This window comes from Rutilus rutilus (genome assembly GCF_951802725.1).
Source record: "Rutilus rutilus genome assembly, chromosome: 6".
In the NCBI taxonomy this organism is placed as follows: domain Eukaryota; kingdom Metazoa; phylum Chordata; class Actinopteri; order Cypriniformes; family Leuciscidae; genus Rutilus; species Rutilus rutilus.
In genome coordinates, this window is record NC_140214.1 from 1,520,881 (window position 1) to 1,541,148 (window position 20,268).

Genomic DNA, 20,268 nt, shown 5'->3' on the forward strand with positions numbered 1-20,268 from the left:
CAGAGGCCTGATTGATTCTTTGCATCCCTTTATCATTGTGCTGAAGCAAGAACAAGGCGCCACGCTGGCAGTGAAAACACTCCTGAAACTATACTCGTATGAATTGTTTGCGTCAAGGGTCAAATGAGTGGGGTTGTGTGTGTGTGTGTGTGTGTGTGCTAAAATACGCATTGCCTTCTGTTCCTTCTTTCCACTGCTCTATGAGAGAGAGAAATTTCCGTATAGCTTGGCTAATCCAGAGACTTTGAGATGAGAGATGTTTTAGCTCAAATATCAAGCACAGGTGAGGGGAACGTCCAACACTCTCGGGGAAAAAGGTACAAAAGCTGTCACTGGGACGGTATCCTCTCAGAAGGTTCTAATATGTGCCGTTTAGGTACTAATACGTGACCCTGGACCACAAAACCAGTCACGGGTCGCACGGGGATGTCTGTGGCAATAGCCAAGAACACATTGTACGGGTCAAAATTATAGATTTTTCTTTTATGCCAAAAATCATGAGGATGTTAAGTGAAGATCATGATCCGTGAAGATATTTAGTAAATTTCCTACCGTAAATAAATTAAAATTGTATTTTTGTGAGTGGATGCAGCACAATCACGAGCATAAATGGACAACTTTAAAGATGATTTTCTCAATGTTTTGATGTTTTTTCTTTGCACCCTCAGATTCCAGATCTTCAAATAGTCGTATCTCGGAAATATTACATCCTAACAAACCATGCATCTTATTTATTCAGCCTCCAGATGATGTATAAATCTCAATTTCAGAGAATGCCCCATGTGACTGCATGGTTTTGTGGTCCAGGGTCACATATGGTACCCAAAACGAATCTGCATGCACTCTTTAGGTACAAACATGCACCTTCTGAAAGGGTCCCGCCCCGGTGACAGCTCTTGTACCTTTTTTTTTTTCTTTTCTGAGAGCATCCGTGATGAGAAAGAACTAAACCGAATGAAAAGCGTGCAATGCGTCGGGTGTTGACGGAGCTCATCCGCACCCGCCGTTCCCGGACGAGGTTTGTGAGGTTTGATGGGCACCGTAGATCATCATCATCTGTTGGTCCGGTGCATCCGGCGCTGGTCCGTCAGCCTGGCATCGGCTCAGGCTTTGGAGAAAGTGGTTGCCGACGTGCCGGGTTGCCCGGGACTGGCCGCGTGCTCGTCCTGCCAGCGGTCCACGCATCGACGCCGGGCGTTCATGAAGAAGTTGCTGACGGTGGACAACTCCAGGCCCAGCTGCTGAGAGATGGTGATCTGCATCTCTTTGCTGGGTCTCTTGTTCTCCTTGAAGATGGCGATGAGCGTTCGGCGCTGGAGATCGGTGAACACCAGACGCTGCTTCTTCGGGACCATGTTTCTGTCTTTGTGCTGCTCCTGTTCCTTTCTCTTGCACGCTGCCATGAGGAGACGGAGAGAGAGAGACAAGTGAAAATACAAGAAGAACACAAGGACATTTGCTGAGAGAAACTCATGCAACCAAAGCTCATTCAGTGGAAGAAGCTTGTGTTTTGCGAGCTCAGATATAATACTGTATACAAACACAAATATTGAAGTCCGCCTGTGGTGAAAATCAAGTTTTTAATGTTGTTTATATGAGGGGAGTCATTCATTGACAGAAAGTCCCCCTGTGGTCAATCATTTCATCCCTTAAAACTCATCTTTGATGGCATAAATGACATATTTAAACGTTTTTAATTATTCATGCCTTAAAATATCTTGAATGTAACTCGACACCCTTGCCTCATTTAGTATGCGCGGCTCTATGAATATGCAAATGAGCCCCGCCTCCACTCACTCACTCAGCTCAGAGATCCACTGGTTGGTTGGTTGGTTACAAGGTAGTTTGTGACGTCAGAAACACCAGCGATTTCAAAGCGTGTTTTTGAGACTGTCTTTGGTTCACTGCAGTTTTAAGGAGGAAATACTCAGCAATGGTGTCGACTTATGAACTTACACATGGTTTGTCTTAAAGCATATTAAAAACACCACATAGACACATAAACAACATTAAAAGATGGATTTTCACCACAGGGGGACTTTAAAGGAATATATGCATGTAGAAATTCTGTTTTAAAATATCTAATAGCATAATAGTGTGATCACACCGGTGTTCCTGTTCACACTATATCAATTTATGCAAAATCATTTTCATTTCTCTGAGTCAGCTTTCTGTGAGCTCTTTCACATCAGTAATTTACCTCAAAACTAAAGAACTGCCACTGAAAATGACATAACGAAGAAAAAGTGACATCTTTTGAGTCTTTTATGTATATTACACTATTACACTCACCTAAAGGATTATTAGGAACACCTGTTCAATTTCTCATTAATGCAATTATCTAATCAACCAATCACATGGCAGTTGCTTCAATGCATTTAGGGGTGTGGTCCTGGTCAAGACAATCTCCTGAACTCCAAACTGAATGTCAGAATGGGAAAGAAAGGTGATTTAAGCAATTTTGAGCGTGGCATGGTTGTTGGTGCAAGACGGGCCGGTCTGTGTATTTCACAGTCTGCTCAGTTACTGGGATTTTCACGCACAACCATTTCTAGGGTTTACAAAGAATGGTGTGAAAAGGGAAGAACATCCAGTATGCGGCAGTCCTGTGGGCGGAAATGCCTTGTTGATGCTAGAGGTCAGAGGAGAATGGGCCGACTGATTCAAGCTGATAGAAGAACAACTTTGACTGAAATAACCACTCGTTACAACCGAGGTAAGCAGCAAAGCATTTGTGAAGCCACAACACGCACAACCTTGAGGCGGATGGGCTACAACAGCAGAAGACCCCACCGGGTACCACTCATCTCCACTACAAATAGGAAAAAGAGGCTACAATTTGCACGAGCTCACCAAAATTGGACAGTTGAAGACTGGAAAAATGTTGCCTGGTCTGATGAGTCTCGAGACATTCAGATGGTAGAGTCAGAATTTGGCATAAACAGAATGAGAACTGTATGTTAAATGAGTTCACTGTACTAAAATGGCCCCCACAGGCACCAGATCTCAACCCAATAGAGCATCTTTGGGATGTGGTGGAACGGGAGCTTCGTGCCCTGGATGTGCATCCCACAAATCTCCATCAACTGCAAGATGCTATCCTATCAATATGGTCCAACATTTCTAAAGAATGCTTTCAGCACCTTGTTGAATCAATGCCACGTAGAATTAAGGCAGTTCTGAAGGCGAAAGGGGGTCAAACACAGTATTAGTATGGTGTTCCTAATAATCCTTTAGGTGAGTGTATAGTCAGGATTATAACAGGGAACATTCCCATAACTTTCTTTAACGTTTCCTAAAGGTTGTGTAAACGTTCTTAAAATAATGTTTAGCAAATGTTCTCATAACATTATAAATATTTGATATGTGTTCTTGTAACATTGAGAGGAAACAATGTTCTCGGAATGTCCTTCTGATACAATAAATAAAAATACAACATTTCAGAGAGTGACGCCTTAATTACGCCATTACACGTGTTTATGCATGTTTATTCATTCTGTGCGTACTTGACTAATATACTGTATTTGTACTAGGGAAGCACAAGCCTGTGTGTGTGTGTGTGTGTGTGTGTGTGTGTGTGTGTGTGTGTGTGTGTGTGTGTCTGTGTGTGTGTGTGTGTGTGTGTGTCTGTTTTCAGAATGTGTGTGTGTGTGTGTGTGTGTGTGTGTGTGAGAGAGAGTGTGTGTTTTCAGAACGTGTGTGTGTTTGTGTGTGTTTTCAGAATGTTTGTGTGTGTTTTCAGAATGTGTGTGTGAGAGAGAGAGAGAGTGTGTGTTTTCAGAATGTGTGTGTGTTTTCAGAATGTGTGTGTGAGAGAGAGTGTGTTTGTGCGTGTGTGTGTGGGTGTGTGAGAGAGAGAGTGTGTGTGTGTGTGTGTGTGTGTGTATGTCCTAGTAAACCCTACATTATGAGGACAAAATGTCCCCACAAAGATGTCAATTTCTGAAATCCTTGTCTTTATGGGGACATTTTTGGTAATGGGTAGGGTTAGGGATCGTGTGTGTGTGTGTGTGTGTGTGTGTGTGTGTGTGTGTGTGTGTGTGTGTGTGTGTGTGTGTGTGTGTGTGTGTGTGTGTGTGTGTGTGATGGGCAGGTTTAGGGGTAAGGTTAGTATAAAGGGACAGAATATATATTCTGTACAGTATAAACACCATCATGTCTATGAAAAGTCCCCATAAAACATGAAAACACTGTGTGTGTGTGTGTGTGTGTGTGTGTGTGTGTGTGTGTGTGTCCTGTGGGACTCATGTTTGAAAACCCTCAGGCAGAATCCACTCAGTTTGGAGTCAAGCGGAGGATTTACATTCATGTGTTAGTGGTCACAGCTGACTCTATAAAACACGAGCCGATGCGTTTCTGCTTCCGCTTTCAGAGATCTGTGCAACACAATCATTAACTCCTCGTCACTGTTTAACAGCAGTCTCGCTGTTATCATTCATTAACACACACATGAGCGTCTGCTAATGCACACAACATCTCCTTCGGGTTCGTGCTGTATAATTCTACGATTCCTTCTCTTGCTCACGTCTGTGTTTCTCTCTCTCTCTCTCTCTCTCTCACACACACACACACACACACACACACAGGGTTCCCCCAGTGAGATTGTGCTGATGCCAGGCTGAACACTGTATGTCTAATTACAGAGAGCCATGAGCCGATCGATCTCCCCTACACAGTCAAATCTGTTTACTGCTGCTGTCTAAAGCTGCAGCTCTCTCATCCATCATATTCATATGCCACCACACACACACACACACACACAGAGAGACACACACACCACACACACACACACACACACACACACACACATACACAGACACACACACACACACACACACACACACTGACCACACACACACACACACACACACACACACACACACACACACACACACACCACACATTCACACACCACACATTCACACATCTATCTATCTATCTATCTATCTATCTATCTATCTATCTATCTATCTATCTATCTATCTATTGTTCCATCTATCTATCTGATGTATATCTGATATCTATCTATCTATCTATCTATCTATCTGATGTCTATCTATCTATCTATCTATCTATCTATCTGATGTCTATCTATCTATCTATCTATCTATCTATCTATCTATCTATCTATCTATCTATCTGATGTCTATCTATCTATCTATCTATCTATCTATCTATCTGACGTCTATCTATCTATCTATCTGATATCTATCTGTCTATCTATCTATCTATCTATCTATCTGATGTCTATCTATCTATCTATCTATCTATCTATCTATCTATCTATCTATCTGATGTTTATCTATCTATCTATATATCTATCTATCTGATGTCGATCTATCTATCTGTCTATCTATCTATCTGATGTCTATCTATATCTATCTATATATCTATCTATCTATCTATCTGATGTCTATCTATCTATCTGATGTCTATATATCTATCTATCTATCTATCTATCTGTCTATCTGATGTCTATCTATATCTATCTATATATCTATCTATCTATCTATCTGATGTCTATCTATCTATCTGATGTCTATATATCTATCTATATATCTATCTGTCTATCTATCTATCTGATGTCTGTCTATCTATCTATGTCTATCTATCTATCTGATGTCTATCTATCTATCTATCTATCTATCTATCTATCTATCTATCTATCTATCTATCTATCTATCTATCTCATGTCTTTCCATTTATGTCTATCTATCCATCTATATATATATATATATATATATGAGAACCCTTTAAAAACATTCTCTAAACATTCAGTCTCTGGTCAAGGTTTGTTCAAATTGCAGCATCTGTATTTTACATCATGACTGTCTTTCCTGGACAAAACCGAATCATTTACTTCAACAAATCACATGTGGAGAGCCGAGCAGACTAACTCTCACACGACAGAAGTGCAGCGTTTAATGAGGAGGACTCCCTCCTCTCTGACCCATATCTACAGCTCTTTTGTCCGATCGTCTCGTGTGTCTGTATATCGAGCATCATTTCTGCTCTTTCCCGGTGTCACGCGCTCTCGCGTGGGCGCGCACTGGGCTCGAGGGATCGATACGGATCGATCGCCCGGGAAGGGGCCCTGATTACTGGACCACGTGCGCGAGAGAAAACACAGGAAAATCGATCATTGCAGCTTTTAGGGCAACAGCAGAGCGCAGACAGAGAGGAGAAAGACGCGCATTCTGCCTGCTGTATTAAACACACTTTAAAAGAGAGAGAGAGAGAGAGAGAGAGAGAGAGATGTACAAAAATCATCCAGCAGATATAATGCATGTTCAAAACCTCGAGTGCATTCACCATGCTGTGCTTTATATATTTATTTACATGATAATAGCCTTACATTTTATTATCTTAACTGCTTGCTCTCAGCATGTTTCATTTCTATCATTTCGCACCTGCTTTGCTTTTAATCAGCATTTGCTCGACACAAAGTAGCCTATCGTGTCCATATGACACATTTAGGCCTACTTAATTGCAGGTATGTCATTTATTAGCACATAGGCTAAATATATCCTATGCATGCATGAGAATAAAAAACACAAGCAGCATTACTCCACAAGAATAAACCAAGTAGCAAGTGTGTAAGTGCAAATGCGTCCATACATGAGGAAATACTCGAACCAATAGGTAATGTTTGCTGTCAGTGGCGTGTCTAAAGGCGCCATTTTTAATGGTAATAGTGGGATTTCAGACGGAAAATGTGAAGCGCGTTCTCGTCAAATCTGGCTTTAGAAGACTATTGCGCGTGAACCGTTGATTGATTGTATGATTGCGTTGTGTTGTTCAGAATGAAAAACAGAAGACGGCGAGTAGGAATGGCATTCTTTCCCTTAAACACAATGCATATAGCCTATCTAGAGCACTGGGAAAACTCTCTAATTTCACGCACAGTTTATTCAGATGATCTCAAGGGTGAATCGCCAATGCAATGCATGAATGTTGGAAAATCATAATTACCAAAAACAACACGTTCAGACCACAGAATGCTGATCTATATAGGCTATGCAACGAAATGTGAGATGAGTAGTTATGCGTGTCTGTTATTTAAGGCTGAAATAAGGTGTATCCCATCGAGACCTAATTGTTTATTTTATATACATTTATTGGAGAATGATGCATTTAATCTCTCTGTCCAACAAATTAGCCGCGTTTATTTGCGGATAGGCCTACATAATAGAATCGCTTTAAAACCGAATCTGATTGGCACAAATAATAGCTAATAAATGATAAAGCAAATGAAAGCTCCTCGCGGAATTCACCGCATTCACTTGCTTTATTTTTTTTCCCCTTACAAATTAATAGTGGAATCGATTGACCTTTGCTTTAAACCCTTTTTCATAAAGCATGTGTTTAATATATAGGCCGCACTGCGCTCGTGCTCAGTAAGATATAGTGCAGTGTGTTATTATAACAGCCTGCAAATTGTTGTTTTTTTAACAGTTCTCGTGTAATCTTATTTTTATTGCCACTTACAATAAATCCGGTTTTTTTTTTCTACACGATTCGAGCAGAATAATTAATCATTTTGAAATAATTTAATAGACTGAAAGATGTTAGAAAAAAAAAAACACGTGCACGAGCAGACTTTATAAACTCGCACTGATAAAATAAGACAATTTGTTCTTTCTTGTGGAAGAAGCCGCAAATCACAGAAAAGACATTCAATAGGTGATGTTTGCAGATGACATTTTAATGGGCAGCGTGTGTTAGTTTTGTAATCCGATGGTAAGCGCTGATATTGATATCTTATCACTCACATGCATGAATTATAAACTGCTGCAGTTTAGGTGCTTTTATTTATATTTTCTCTGCGCTGAATTCATATGGCAGTGTAAGAGTTGCAAATCACAAATCAATATTCATCAAGGAGATATTCGAGTCTATTCATCACAATCAAATATAGGTATTCTGTTTCTAAATGTAACCCTTTAACTCTTACTACAAAACACTATATGATTTATCTTTTGTGTTGCTTTTTTTGCCATTTAGACATTTAGTGAAATATAATTATTGACCTCTCCCAGTCGTTTAGGATGGATTTTACTCTTAAAAATAAAGGTTCTTTATTTGCATCGATGGCACCTTTATACAATACCGATTGTTTCAAAGTAGCTTATGACAAATGTAGTTCTTCAGTGGTAAAAGGTTCTTTTGATTATTAAAATGTTCTTTACACCCCTTTTTGGAACCTTTATTTTTAAAAGTAATGTGTAACATTAACTTAAAAAGGTTTGAGGCTGGGGATTGGATCATAGTGGATCAGAAATTAGCAAATCATTGCTGAGTCTGATTCACAGTTTATGCATCTGCTGCCAAACCAACACGATCTCATGAAAATGCGTATAGCACGAATTGTATTTATCGTGCAATTTATACGAAAAAAAAAAAAAAAAACGTGCATAAGATACGCACTGTTAACCCATTGGGTAGGATCAGTGGTGTTGAGTACGTGCGTATTACATGCCATAAAGTGCGTATCATATGCACGTAAAAACTGCGTATCATATGCACGTAAAAACTCCTTTTTTGCGTATAAATTGCACGATAAATACAATTCGTGCTATAGATATGCACTTTAATGAGATCGGGTTGGCCAAAACAATGGTGATTTGTGTTTTTTTTTTTGTAGGCTACAGGTTGTTAAAGCATCACAGTTATGGCACAGATATGAGCATGCTGTCTGCTGAGGTGGGTGTGGTCTGAGTGTAGTGTGGGCGTGGTCTGTGTGTGGTGTGGGCGTGGCGGAGAGGGCGGGGGGCGGGGTCGATAACTAACCGCACGAGGCCGCTAACAGCTCGGCTCGGGATCGATGGCTTGAGCGGGGCGGTTCTGTTTTTGGGTGCGGTGAAACGAACCCTCTCCCGCGCGGGCCGGGCTACTGCTGGCGAGAAACAGTCATGTCAATCAAAGCCTATTCAACACAAACCACTTACACAATACATGATGCTGCACGTGCGAGTTTATAGATTTAATAAATGCTGTTCATAAATATTACTGCAACAGTTTCTTTTTTTATTGGTCAAAAAATCGTAAAGAAATGCTAAACTCAAAAAAAATGCAGGGTTGTTTTAACTCAAATTTGGGTCAAATATGGACAAGTTGGGTTAAAAAATGTAATTTATAAATTTAACCCATGCAACGGCTGAGTTTGTCCATATTTGACTCAAATTTAGGTTGAAACAACCCAGAATTTTTTAGAGCGCAACGGAGTTTTTTTTTTTTTAATCATAAAGAATCCAAAGAGTTGTCCTCTGCTTAAAACAAATAAATAGTTATTTATATTAATAATAATAATAATAATAATAGTAAATTTAACCACACAAACAAAATGCTGGGTTGTTTCAACCCATGTCTGGGTCAACTATGGACCAACCCAACCGTTGGTTTACATTTTTTTAAATAAGTGTCCATATGTTTGGACATATTTGTCCATATTTGACCCAAACATGGGTTGAAACAACCCAGCATTTTTAGAGTGCATTTTATCCAGGATCTTATTTAATTCAATGGCTGCATATTTTGATAAATAAAATCCTGTATATCATTCTTTATTTTAGAAATAGCGTTGAGTCGTTTGGTGTAAATGAAGCTGTGCTGGTTTTGAGTCGATGTCAATGTTCATCATCGATACACTGAACGTTTGACCACAACAAAGGTTAAAGCTGGAGCTTTTCATTCGATTAGCTATTTGAGCGTGTGTGTGTGTTTGAAATCTGTTATTTTTGTTTCTATGCCAGCAGCTCACGTGAAAATACAATTTTTCGATTATTCGTTGCCAGAAAAAATCATTATATGAAATGAGCTCGTATAGGCCTATATTAAACATGCATTTATTACTTGTGTATTAAATATCCATTATATCAGCATGCACGATGCAAATAAACAATGCAAATAGCCTAAATAAATGAAAGTAATAATAAACCACACGCGCTTTTCTGTGAAATTAAGTAACGCGAGTTAATTTACTTATTAGCCTAATAGTGGCCATTTAACGTCATGTTTAAAAATAGAATATTATGAAATTTTACGTCAACCAGTAATCATAATAAAAATAATATTATAGCCTGATTGGTTTAATTATTAGTTTGATATACATCGACATTTTTAAACGCATGACGGGATTTATCAATCTGGCTACATTTAAAAAACCTTAGGCTTATAAAATGCACCGCGCGTCGTGTTTTCTACTAATATTATTATGTCATGCAACGGCTTGCAAAAATGAATCACAACATATGGCGTGAATTAAGAAATTTCGACATCTCATGTGTGTGTGTGTGTGTGTGTGTGTGTGTGTGTGTGTGTGTGTGTGTGAGAGAGAGAGAGAGAGAGAGAGAGTGTGTGAGTGTGTATGTGTGTGTGTGTGAGAGAGAGAGAGAGAGAGAGAGAGAGAGAGTGTGTGAGTGTGTATGTGTGTGTGTGTGTGTGTGTGTGTGTGTGTGAGAGAGAGAGAGAGAGAGTGTGTGTGTGTATGTGTGTGTGTGTGTGTGTGTGTGTGTGTGTGTGTGTGAGAGAGAGAGAGAGAGAGAGAGAGTGTGTGTGTGTGTGTTCAATGCCAGCTATGAAATTATAAAAAAAAATTAAGTAATAGGCCTACATAACTAATGCTTTAAGTCCTGCAGAAATAGAAGATAAATGCTCATTTTTTTTCATAACACGAAGAGTCATACTTTCTATTGCTCTGTATGTGGGAAACCATCTGCTAAATGAATAAATGTATTATTCCAAAAAGTCTAGAGATAAAAAATGTTTTAAGAGATTTAAATAATCTGACTTTATTTTCTCAGGTGTTTTGAGACAATCGACTCTATAAAGTCTATAGGTTCATGTTTTCTTAAAGTCCCCCTGTGGTGTAAATCCATCTTTTAATGTTGTTTATGTGTCTATGTGGTGTTTTTAATATGCTTTAAGACAAACCATGTGTAAATTCATAAGTCGACACCATTGCTGAGTATTTCCTCCTTAAAACTGCAGTGAACCAAAGACAGTCTCAAAAACATGCTTTGAAATCGCTGGTGTTTCTGACGTCACAAACTGCCTTGTAACCAATCAGATCAACGTGTGATCTTCAACCAGTGGATCTCTGAGCTGAGTGAGTGGAGGCGGGGCTCATTTGCATATTCATAGAGCCTTGTATACTAAATGAGGCAAGGGTGTCGAGTTACAGTCAAGATATTTTAAGGCATGAAGAATTTTTTCAAGATTTTTTTTTAAATATGTCATTTTGGTGATCAAAGATGAGTTTTAAGGGATAAAATGATTGACTACAGGGGGACTTTCTTTAAAGAAAGGGAAAGGTTCTTGTATTTTAGCCTTAATGTGCCAAAAGAATCTAGGCATGTGTACTAATATAATCACATTCATATTGAAATATATCCATTACATAAAGCTTCTTTATAAACTCTCGCACAGACTAAAGGCCTTTCATAACTGGTTTGAATTTAAAAATAAAGGTTCTTTACTGGCATCAATGTTCCATAAAAGAACCTTCAACATCCATGGAATCTTTTCATTCCACAAAAGGTTTTTATAGTAAAAAAAAAAAAAGGTTCTTTAGATTTTTTAAATGTTCTTCACACTAAAATTGCTGGAAGGTTCTTCTACGGCATCACTGGGAAAACCTTTATTTTTCCAAGTGTAAAATCATTCAGATTATAATTATATCAGATACACATAAACTACAGTATGACAACGAGAGAGTTTGGCTTTTCGGAGAGCTGTGATATATATATATATATACTGAGCTTTTCCCCTCGTCCAGGTCCGCATGAGTTCTTCTTTGTCTTGCGCGTTTCCTAACTGATCTCCAAAATCAATGTCTCAGTGGACAAACATCTGACAGACCAGATCCATCCCCACCAGCTCAATTAAACGCCATTCATAGACAGTTTGATTGATCTGAAAGCCAAGAAGTCATTGCAAGAGCAAACCCTCACTTACAGATCTCATATTAAGCCTTTATGTTACGTATGTGTGTGTGTGTGTGTGTGTGTGTGTGTGTGTGTGTGTGTGTGTGTGTGTTTCTGCGTTTTAAGATTCAGCTTGGTCGCTTATTTAAAAAAACATTAATTACTTTATTTATATAGACCAGATTTACAAATGAAGACGAGGTTTTTGTCATGTTTCACTGCTGGGTACAAATTTGTCCCCAAAATACAGTATAGTTAAGTACACACACACACACACACACACACACACACAGTGAAACCCCGAGACTGTGACGCTTTCAGAACGGTGATTTGTTTGTCTGACCAATGGCAGACGGACAGAAGGGGCTGTAGGAGAGTTTTATAATAAAAAAATTGCACAGAAATGACTTAAACTCGAAAGATGTGTGCAATGATGTGTGTTTGTAAAGGAAGGAAGCAGGTCAAATATATTCCAGTATTAATATGTTAATGAACGTTAAGGGAACATTCCATTTGATCATTTTGCAAACGTTCCGAGAATGTTACATTTTGAATGTTCTAAAACTAGGAATGTTTTGATGTTTTGTGCAAATGTTTTGAGAACATTCTATTAATGTTCCTGGGAGAATGTTTGAGAGAACCTTCTGAGAACGTTCCCTGTTAGCTGGTCTCATATGCTCACATTTGCATACTGTACTTAGAACACTTATACTGTACACACACAAAAAATAAAAAAGTACTTTCATTTTTTTTCAATTAACAAAGAAAATAAGTAATTTTACCTTCGCCAGTAAAATGTTGAGTAATTTCTTCCTTTGCAATACATTTTACTCAGACAATATAACAATGAATTAAGCCACGCTTTTAAAGTGAATGCTTTACTTGGAAACATAAATAATGCAATTAATATTGTGTAGAGTCTAGACACCATGTAGAGAGAACTCCACATGTGAACACAGAGACCTCAATACTTGGTACACAATATACAATAAGGGCAACATTCGATAGATCGTTTTTGAGTGTGAATGCGTCATTTTGAGTAGAAAATGAATCCAGTTGTCACAAAATGGCAAGTTACTGAACCTAACAACAAAAGCAGTGATAAACCAGAGTAAATACAGCTGGAAAACAGTGAAAAATCAACCTTATTAATTATTCATGCCCCAGTGCATGATGGGAACACCAGTATTAGGAAAGTTGAGTAGGTTGTACTTAATTTTATATCGTTGAGATTTACGCTTTAATTTCTACAAGCTTGAATTGAGTACTAATGTAGGATTTACTTTGGATTTTTTAATTCTTGCCTGAACTACATTTTTCATGTAAATTACATTGTTTTTTTCTGTGGTATTTACTTCACCACAGAATCATTGTGTGTGTGTGTGTGTGTGTGTGTGTGCGTGTGTGTGTGCATATGCGTGTGCGTGTGTGTGTGCATATGCGTGTGTGCGTGTGTGTGTGTGTGCGTGTGTGTGTGTGTGTGTGTTGCACGGCTGGCTGCGGTTGCTGCTGGCGAGAGCCCTAGAGATGCAGGAGTGAGCAGGGAAAGGAAATCAATACAGATTCAGCGCAAGTCAGATAAGCCTTAACAATGTGTGGCGCAAACACACTCTATAACACAATCTCACACGTACACACACTACATTCGTCCTGCAAACGCACAGGTAGGTGCATTTAAACATGCCACCAGCCCACCCTATATTCATGCACGCATATCTTCATATGCATCTGTTTTGCATGATCCTAATTTCATAACAATTGGAATTCAATAATGAAAATGCATTTGTGAAAGTTTCAGTATTTGGTGTGTCTCTCTTTGGCTTTATCGCACTCCAGAGACTGCCGATGAAAATGAGCTCTTCATCAGGAACATTTATATGATGGACACAAATGCAGTGTTTCTTTTCAAATTAAATAAGCATAAACATAACGACAGTAGCACTGGAGCTTCATGATCATGTCCTCCAGCGTGATCGTGATGATCCGAAACACATCTGGAGCTTCACAAGAGTCACATGATCAGAGACACTTTCAGTTTGTGTTTCACAATCACAAAAACGTTCTCCATTTCAAGGTTTAAAATTAGATGTTGAATCCCAAACATATGTTCTAAGAACATTTTCCCAACGTTATCTCTCAACGTCCAGTTTTTTAAATGTTTTATGTGAGCGTTAAGGGAACATTTTAGAATTCTGCAAACATTATGGGAAATGTTACATTTAAATGTTCTCTGAACATTCCCAAGCAAGTTGTTACATTTAAAAAACGTCAAACTAAAACTTTTAAGACAAAAACGCTATTTCTATTCTATTCTATTCTATTCTATTCTATTTCTATTCTATTTCTATTACTATTTTCTGAATCAACACCAATGCAAATTTTTCTAAATGTCATAATTATTTGTTAACAAACAAGTATTCATTACTTCAATGAGCTCATTGTTTCTGCCTTAAATTGTTACATTGTTTAAATTAATACATTTCTCGCTAACTGATTTTGTATATGTACATTTCTGAAATACATAATTCAGACAGTTTCCTATGATAACTGATCACTGTAAACTGTAATGTGGACTCGAATGAGAAAGTGTAGTATTGTGAAAACGCTATACAAATAAATGTGAATTGAATTGAAAACCGTGAACGATGTATAAATGAATTTTTGTGCTAGAAGGACATTATTATAGACCAGATAACTTTGAATAAACGCTCTATTAATGTTACTGTAAGAATGTTTGTTCATAACTCCCAATCGTACACAAAATGAACGTACACAACACAACGCAAGCGCCTCTTCAACCTTCAGATTTCTCTTGTATTTGCTGACGGGCACAAATGATAATCAGCGGAGTGTGTAAGTATGTAAATGAGTGTCTCACACCGACATCCTCGAGCTTCTCACTCCAGTTTTCTTCTTCCCTTTCCTTCTACAATCCATTCAATGTTAATGTGGTGTGTGTGTGTGTGTGTGTGTGTGTGTATTCATGGCACGTTTTACTTTGCTTACCAAGAAGCGAGTGTGTTACGCAGGCCTCGCGTCTCCCTCCCTCTCGCTTATCAATTATTAAAGCCCAGATCGATCATTTCAGCAACTTGCCTCCATCCTCACAAAGTCAAAGCTCTCCTCCCTCAATCAATGCTGGATCACCTCCACATCTGCTTCCATGTCAGATATCATCCGATTCATATTTGAAGATGTCATGTTTCCCAGTTTTGTGTTCCTCTAAAACACGCTAACCGCAATCTCCACACTTGCGGAGAGATGTGGGAAGAACAACTACAGTTTTGTTTTGGGTTCTTTTGAAGAAGTGTGTGTGTGTGTGTGTGTGTGAGCTGTAGTCGGTTTGATGGGACTGTCACTCAAGTTGCAAATCATATGATAAAATAACAATTTTGATTATTTATTTGATCATTTGTTGCATCATATGTGGAAATATATGGGGTGGTTTTAATAATCAAATGCTCCGAGGAAATGTCATGGCATTCCTTACATTATAATGGAAAATACATGGTAATCAATCTGTACCATAATATTAGTATTGTAAGGGAGATTATATATTATTATGTGGAACGTTAATAATTCGCAGGCATTTTTCACTTGGTTTTCTGATTGAGGTAATACTGTAGACTTGATTATGATAAACCTAGAGAAAAATAGCTGAATTAATGATTAAGTTCATGAAAATTGACTCATACAGTAAATCAGTATTTTATTGGCATTAATGGGAAACTCAGAGTAAATCAGTGTTTTATTGGCATTAATATGAAAAGTCACGTTTTGCATTGCTGTGATTTGCTTAACTTTGCGGTTTTAATAAATAGCATAATAATAATATTAAATTATCGGTTGCTTAGTGTAAGGCAAATGCTGTGCATTTAATGCATGTCAACATCAAATACAACATACTCAGAGAAGCAGGTTTTGCCTCCTTGTTTCAGAAGGCCAGCACGTGTTATAGTTATTCTCAGATATTATGGATGCATAATGAGGTTGGACATGGTTTGTTCCTCATCTTGCTTTCAGCGCACGTTTATGCGACGTCTCATCAGGGACACAGAGGATTTCTGCTGTTCTGATTCAGTAGCGCCGTGGCAGTCGTAATGGACGGAGGGTCATTTTTTTGTGATGTGTTGCAGAGAAAGAGAGAAGAGAAGAGGGGGATGGTGGGCCGAGGTATTGATCTCTGATACGTGCAGCGGCAGGCAAACATACGTGAATGAGAGAGACTGTAACGTGCTTCATGGCATTCTGTCGCTCGCAGCACTTCTCCACGTCTGCTGACTTTCACCCTTTCAGCTCAATTCACTCCAGAGATCATGAGATTCATTCAGATCAGACTCCGTCAGGGCTGGAAAATCAACACATTTCTCGGGTTTTTATTGGCTGGCTGATGTGTTGCTATGTAAAATTCACCAACCCTTAGTTTGCTCCAGAATGTGATCGAAACATTGGCATGTTGAACAATATGGATATTTCATTGACTGATGCAATACTGATGTAAGAGGTTCTGAGCATTAATTTGCCGCACTCATACTATTTCTACAATAAATATTATGAATTAGGGATGCACTGATATGGAATTTTTGGATGATACCAATAACTGATTATTCTTTATATTTGGAAGCCAATAACCGATAATTATTTATTATATTTGGAAGCCAATAACCGATAATTCTTTATATTTGAGAGCCACTAACCAATTATTCTTTATTATATTTGGAAGCATAACCTATAATTCTTTATATTTGGGAGCCAATAACTGATAATTCTTTATATTTGGAAGCCAATAACCGATAATTCTTTATATTTGGGAGCCAAAACCGATAATTCTTTATTATATTTGGAAGCCAATAACCAATAATTTTTTATATTTGGAAGCCAACAACCGATAATTCTTTATATTTGGAAGCCAACAACCGATAATTCTTTATATTTGGAAGCAAATAACCAATAATTCTTTATTATATTTGGAAGCCAATAACCGATAATTCTTTATTATATTTGGAAGCCAATAACCGATATTTCTTTATATTTGGAAGCCAATAACCAATAATTCTTTATTATATTTGGAAGCCAATAACTGATAATTCTTTATATTTGGGAACCAATAACCGATAATTCTTTATTATATTTGGAAGCCAATAACCAATAATTCTTTATATTTGGAAGCCAAAAACCGATAATTCTTTATATTTGGGAACCAATAACCGATAATTCTTTATTATATTTGGAAGCCAACAACCGATAATTCTTTATATTTGGAAGCCAAAAACCGATAATTCTTTATATTTGGGAACCAATAACCGATAATTCTTCATATTTGGAAGTCAATAACCGATAATTCTTTATATTTGGGAACCAATAACCGATAATTCTTTATTATATTTGGGAGCCAATAACTGATAATTCTTTATATTTGGAAGCCAATAACCGATAATTCTTTATATTTGGGAACCAATAACCGATAATTCTTTATTATATTTGGAAGCCAATAACCGATATTTCTTTATATTTGGAAGCCAATAACCGATAATTCTTTATATTTGGAAGCCAATAACCGATAATTCTTTATATTTGGGAACCAATAACCGATAATTCTTTATTATATTTGGGAGCCAATAACCGATAATTCTTTATATTTGGAAGTCAATAACCGATAATTCTTTATATTTGGGAACCAATAACCGATAATTCTTTATTATATTTGGGAGCCAATAACCGATAATTCTTTATATTTGGGAACCAATAACCGATAATTCTTTATTATATTTGGAAGCCAATAACCGATAATTCTTTATTATATTTGGAAGCCAATAACCGATATTTCTTTATATTTGGAAGCCAATAACCGATAATTCTTTATATTTGGAAGCCAATAACCGATAATTCTTTATATTTGGGAACCAATAACCGATAATTCTTTATTATATTTGGAAGCCAATAACCGATATTTCTTTATATTTGGAAGCCAATAACCAATAATTCTTTATATTTGGAAACCAATAACCGATAATTCTTTATATTTGGAAGCCAATAACTGATAATTCTTTATATTTGGGAGCCAATAACCAATAATTCTTTATTATATTCTGAAGCCAATAACCGATAATTCTTTATATTTGGGAACCAATAACCGATAATTCTTTATTATATTTGGAAGCCAATAACTGATAATTCTTTATATTTGGGAACCAATAACCGATAATTCTTTATTATATTTGGAAGCCAATAACCGATAATTCTTTATTATATTTGGAAGCCAATAACCGATAATTCTTTATTATATTCGGAAGCCAATAACCGATAATTCTTTATATTTGGGAACCAATAACCGATAATTCTTTATTATATTTGGAAGCCAATAACCGATAATTCTTTATTATATTTGGAAGCCAATAACCGATAATTCTTTATTATATTTGGAAGCCAATAACCGATAATTCTTTATGGGAACCAATAACCGATAATTCTTTATTATATTTGGAAGCCAAAAACTGATGATTCTTTATATTTGGAAGCCAATATCCGATAATTCTTTATATTTGGAAGTCAATAACCAATATATTGGGATAATTTCATTTTTCTAAGCCTGATTACAAAAACAAAATGCAGTCAAGTACAGTGGACAACTGCTTTTGTTTCAACAACTTAACGGCAGAAAACAAGGAAACTGCAAGTAAACATCTAGATCTTTAATTTACTAAATGTAGCCTATAATTCGAACTTGTTAAAGATTCTTGCATATAGCAAATTGCAATTCTGATGCACTCAAGGTGAAAAACTCCCACACTGCGGACATGTCTAGCACAAACTAAAGCATGCATAATCGACTGCATGTTGTCGTGTCATGTGGTGCTGAAGGACCAATCAAAAGCCATCAAGAGTGGTTCAGATAATCCATAATTTATCTGCTTTAACATATACATATCGACCTAGTTTTTTTATCGGACATTAAAAATGAACATTTATTGGCCGATATCGACATGGCTGCCAATATATTATGCATCTCCTGAATGAATACGGTGCAAAGTATACAAATTTTGCCAAAATGCACACTAAATAGAATAATGTATCCCAAAATGCAATGCGCTCAAGCATTATTTTCCATTTTGATTAATAGACTGTAAATTGAATTGTACACTGCAAAACCTCAAATGAGTAAAAAAAACTGTAAAATTTACTGAATGAAACTAAATCATTTTAAAGTTCATTAATTGATGAAAAGATTGTAGTTAGAGATTGAAGATAAATCATTTATTATAAATACTGCAATATTCCATAAAAATAAGAATAGTCAATTTTGAGTTTGTGTTAGTTTCAGCTATTTAAGTTTTTAAGTGGAAATTTTAGCATTTTAAGTTTATACATTTATTTAATATTTAGAAATGTTCTCTTTATGTGGACTCAAATGGAATAAGTTCACAGCACTTATAGCCTAAATATTAGTTTTTATACTTTAATAGTTTAAAGCAATCGTTTGCGTTAGCAAATATGTATAATGTATAATGTAATGTATAATGTGTTTTTAACATCTTTGCTAATGTTACTCATTTGTCTGGATAAAAACTGGAAGCCACTAAATTCAACATGGACCTGTAGAGGGAATATAGAATTAAATGAAATGTTTGCAGTTGCATTGCATACTGTTTTGCATTAATATGCTAGTATTTTATCCTCTACTGTATATAATGTATGATTTGCTTTAAATACAGGAGAAAAGCTGATTTTACAATGCAAATAAAATATCATAGAAAGTGTTTAATGTTTTAATTAAATCTACAAATGCATTACAAATGCATTTAAATTGTTACTGTCAAATGAGTGTAATAAAGTTACTGGCATCTGTGTATTACTGGCATCTAATATTACTGTTGGTGTGTGCAGTGTAACTCGTGCATCCAGTGATTTGAGTTTGATCTTCTTCAGTGAAAGCTCTGCAGAGTTCGGAGAGAAACTGAGCGTTTCAGACTGTCGACATCAGCAGAAGATTTACTCTAGTAAAACAACACACTCTCGGTGTCTCGACATGACTCAGGGAAAGAGCAAACCCGTTCTCTCTCTCTCTCTCTCTCTCTCTCTCACACACACACACACTGGAGAATCGGTGTCAGAGGCGGTGTAATGTGAGTTTAGTGCAGTGTGTTCACTGAGCGTGTGATGACAGAGAGCAGGGACAGAAGTGATTGTTTGGAGGATGAAATAACACTGGATTCGCCAAAGTTTGCAGCATAAAATCTGACAGATATTGAGAGTTTAGTTTGAGTGTGAGTGTGAGTGTGTGTGTGTGTGTGTGTGTGTTTGTGTGTGTCCGACCGACTGCAGTCCGCTGGGAATCACTGCACTG

At 37.1% G+C, this 20,268-nt stretch overlaps 1 protein-coding gene across 1 annotated transcript in view; it reads right to left on the reverse strand.

The window, feature by feature from the left end:
- Positions 1 to 1,103: 1,103 nt before the first annotated feature.
- The window catches only part of onecut3b (one cut homeobox 3b), a gene marked incomplete at both ends in the record, with an annotated part of 26,676 nt that continues 7,511 nt past the window's right edge, over positions 1,104 to 20,268 (reverse strand). Inside the window, one exon of the mRNA XM_084410613.1 lies at positions 1,104 to 1,396. Within this exon, the coding sequence (XP_084266739.1) occupies positions 1,104 to 1,396 (293 nt within the window). The remainder of the gene's footprint in view (positions 1,397 to 20,268) is intronic.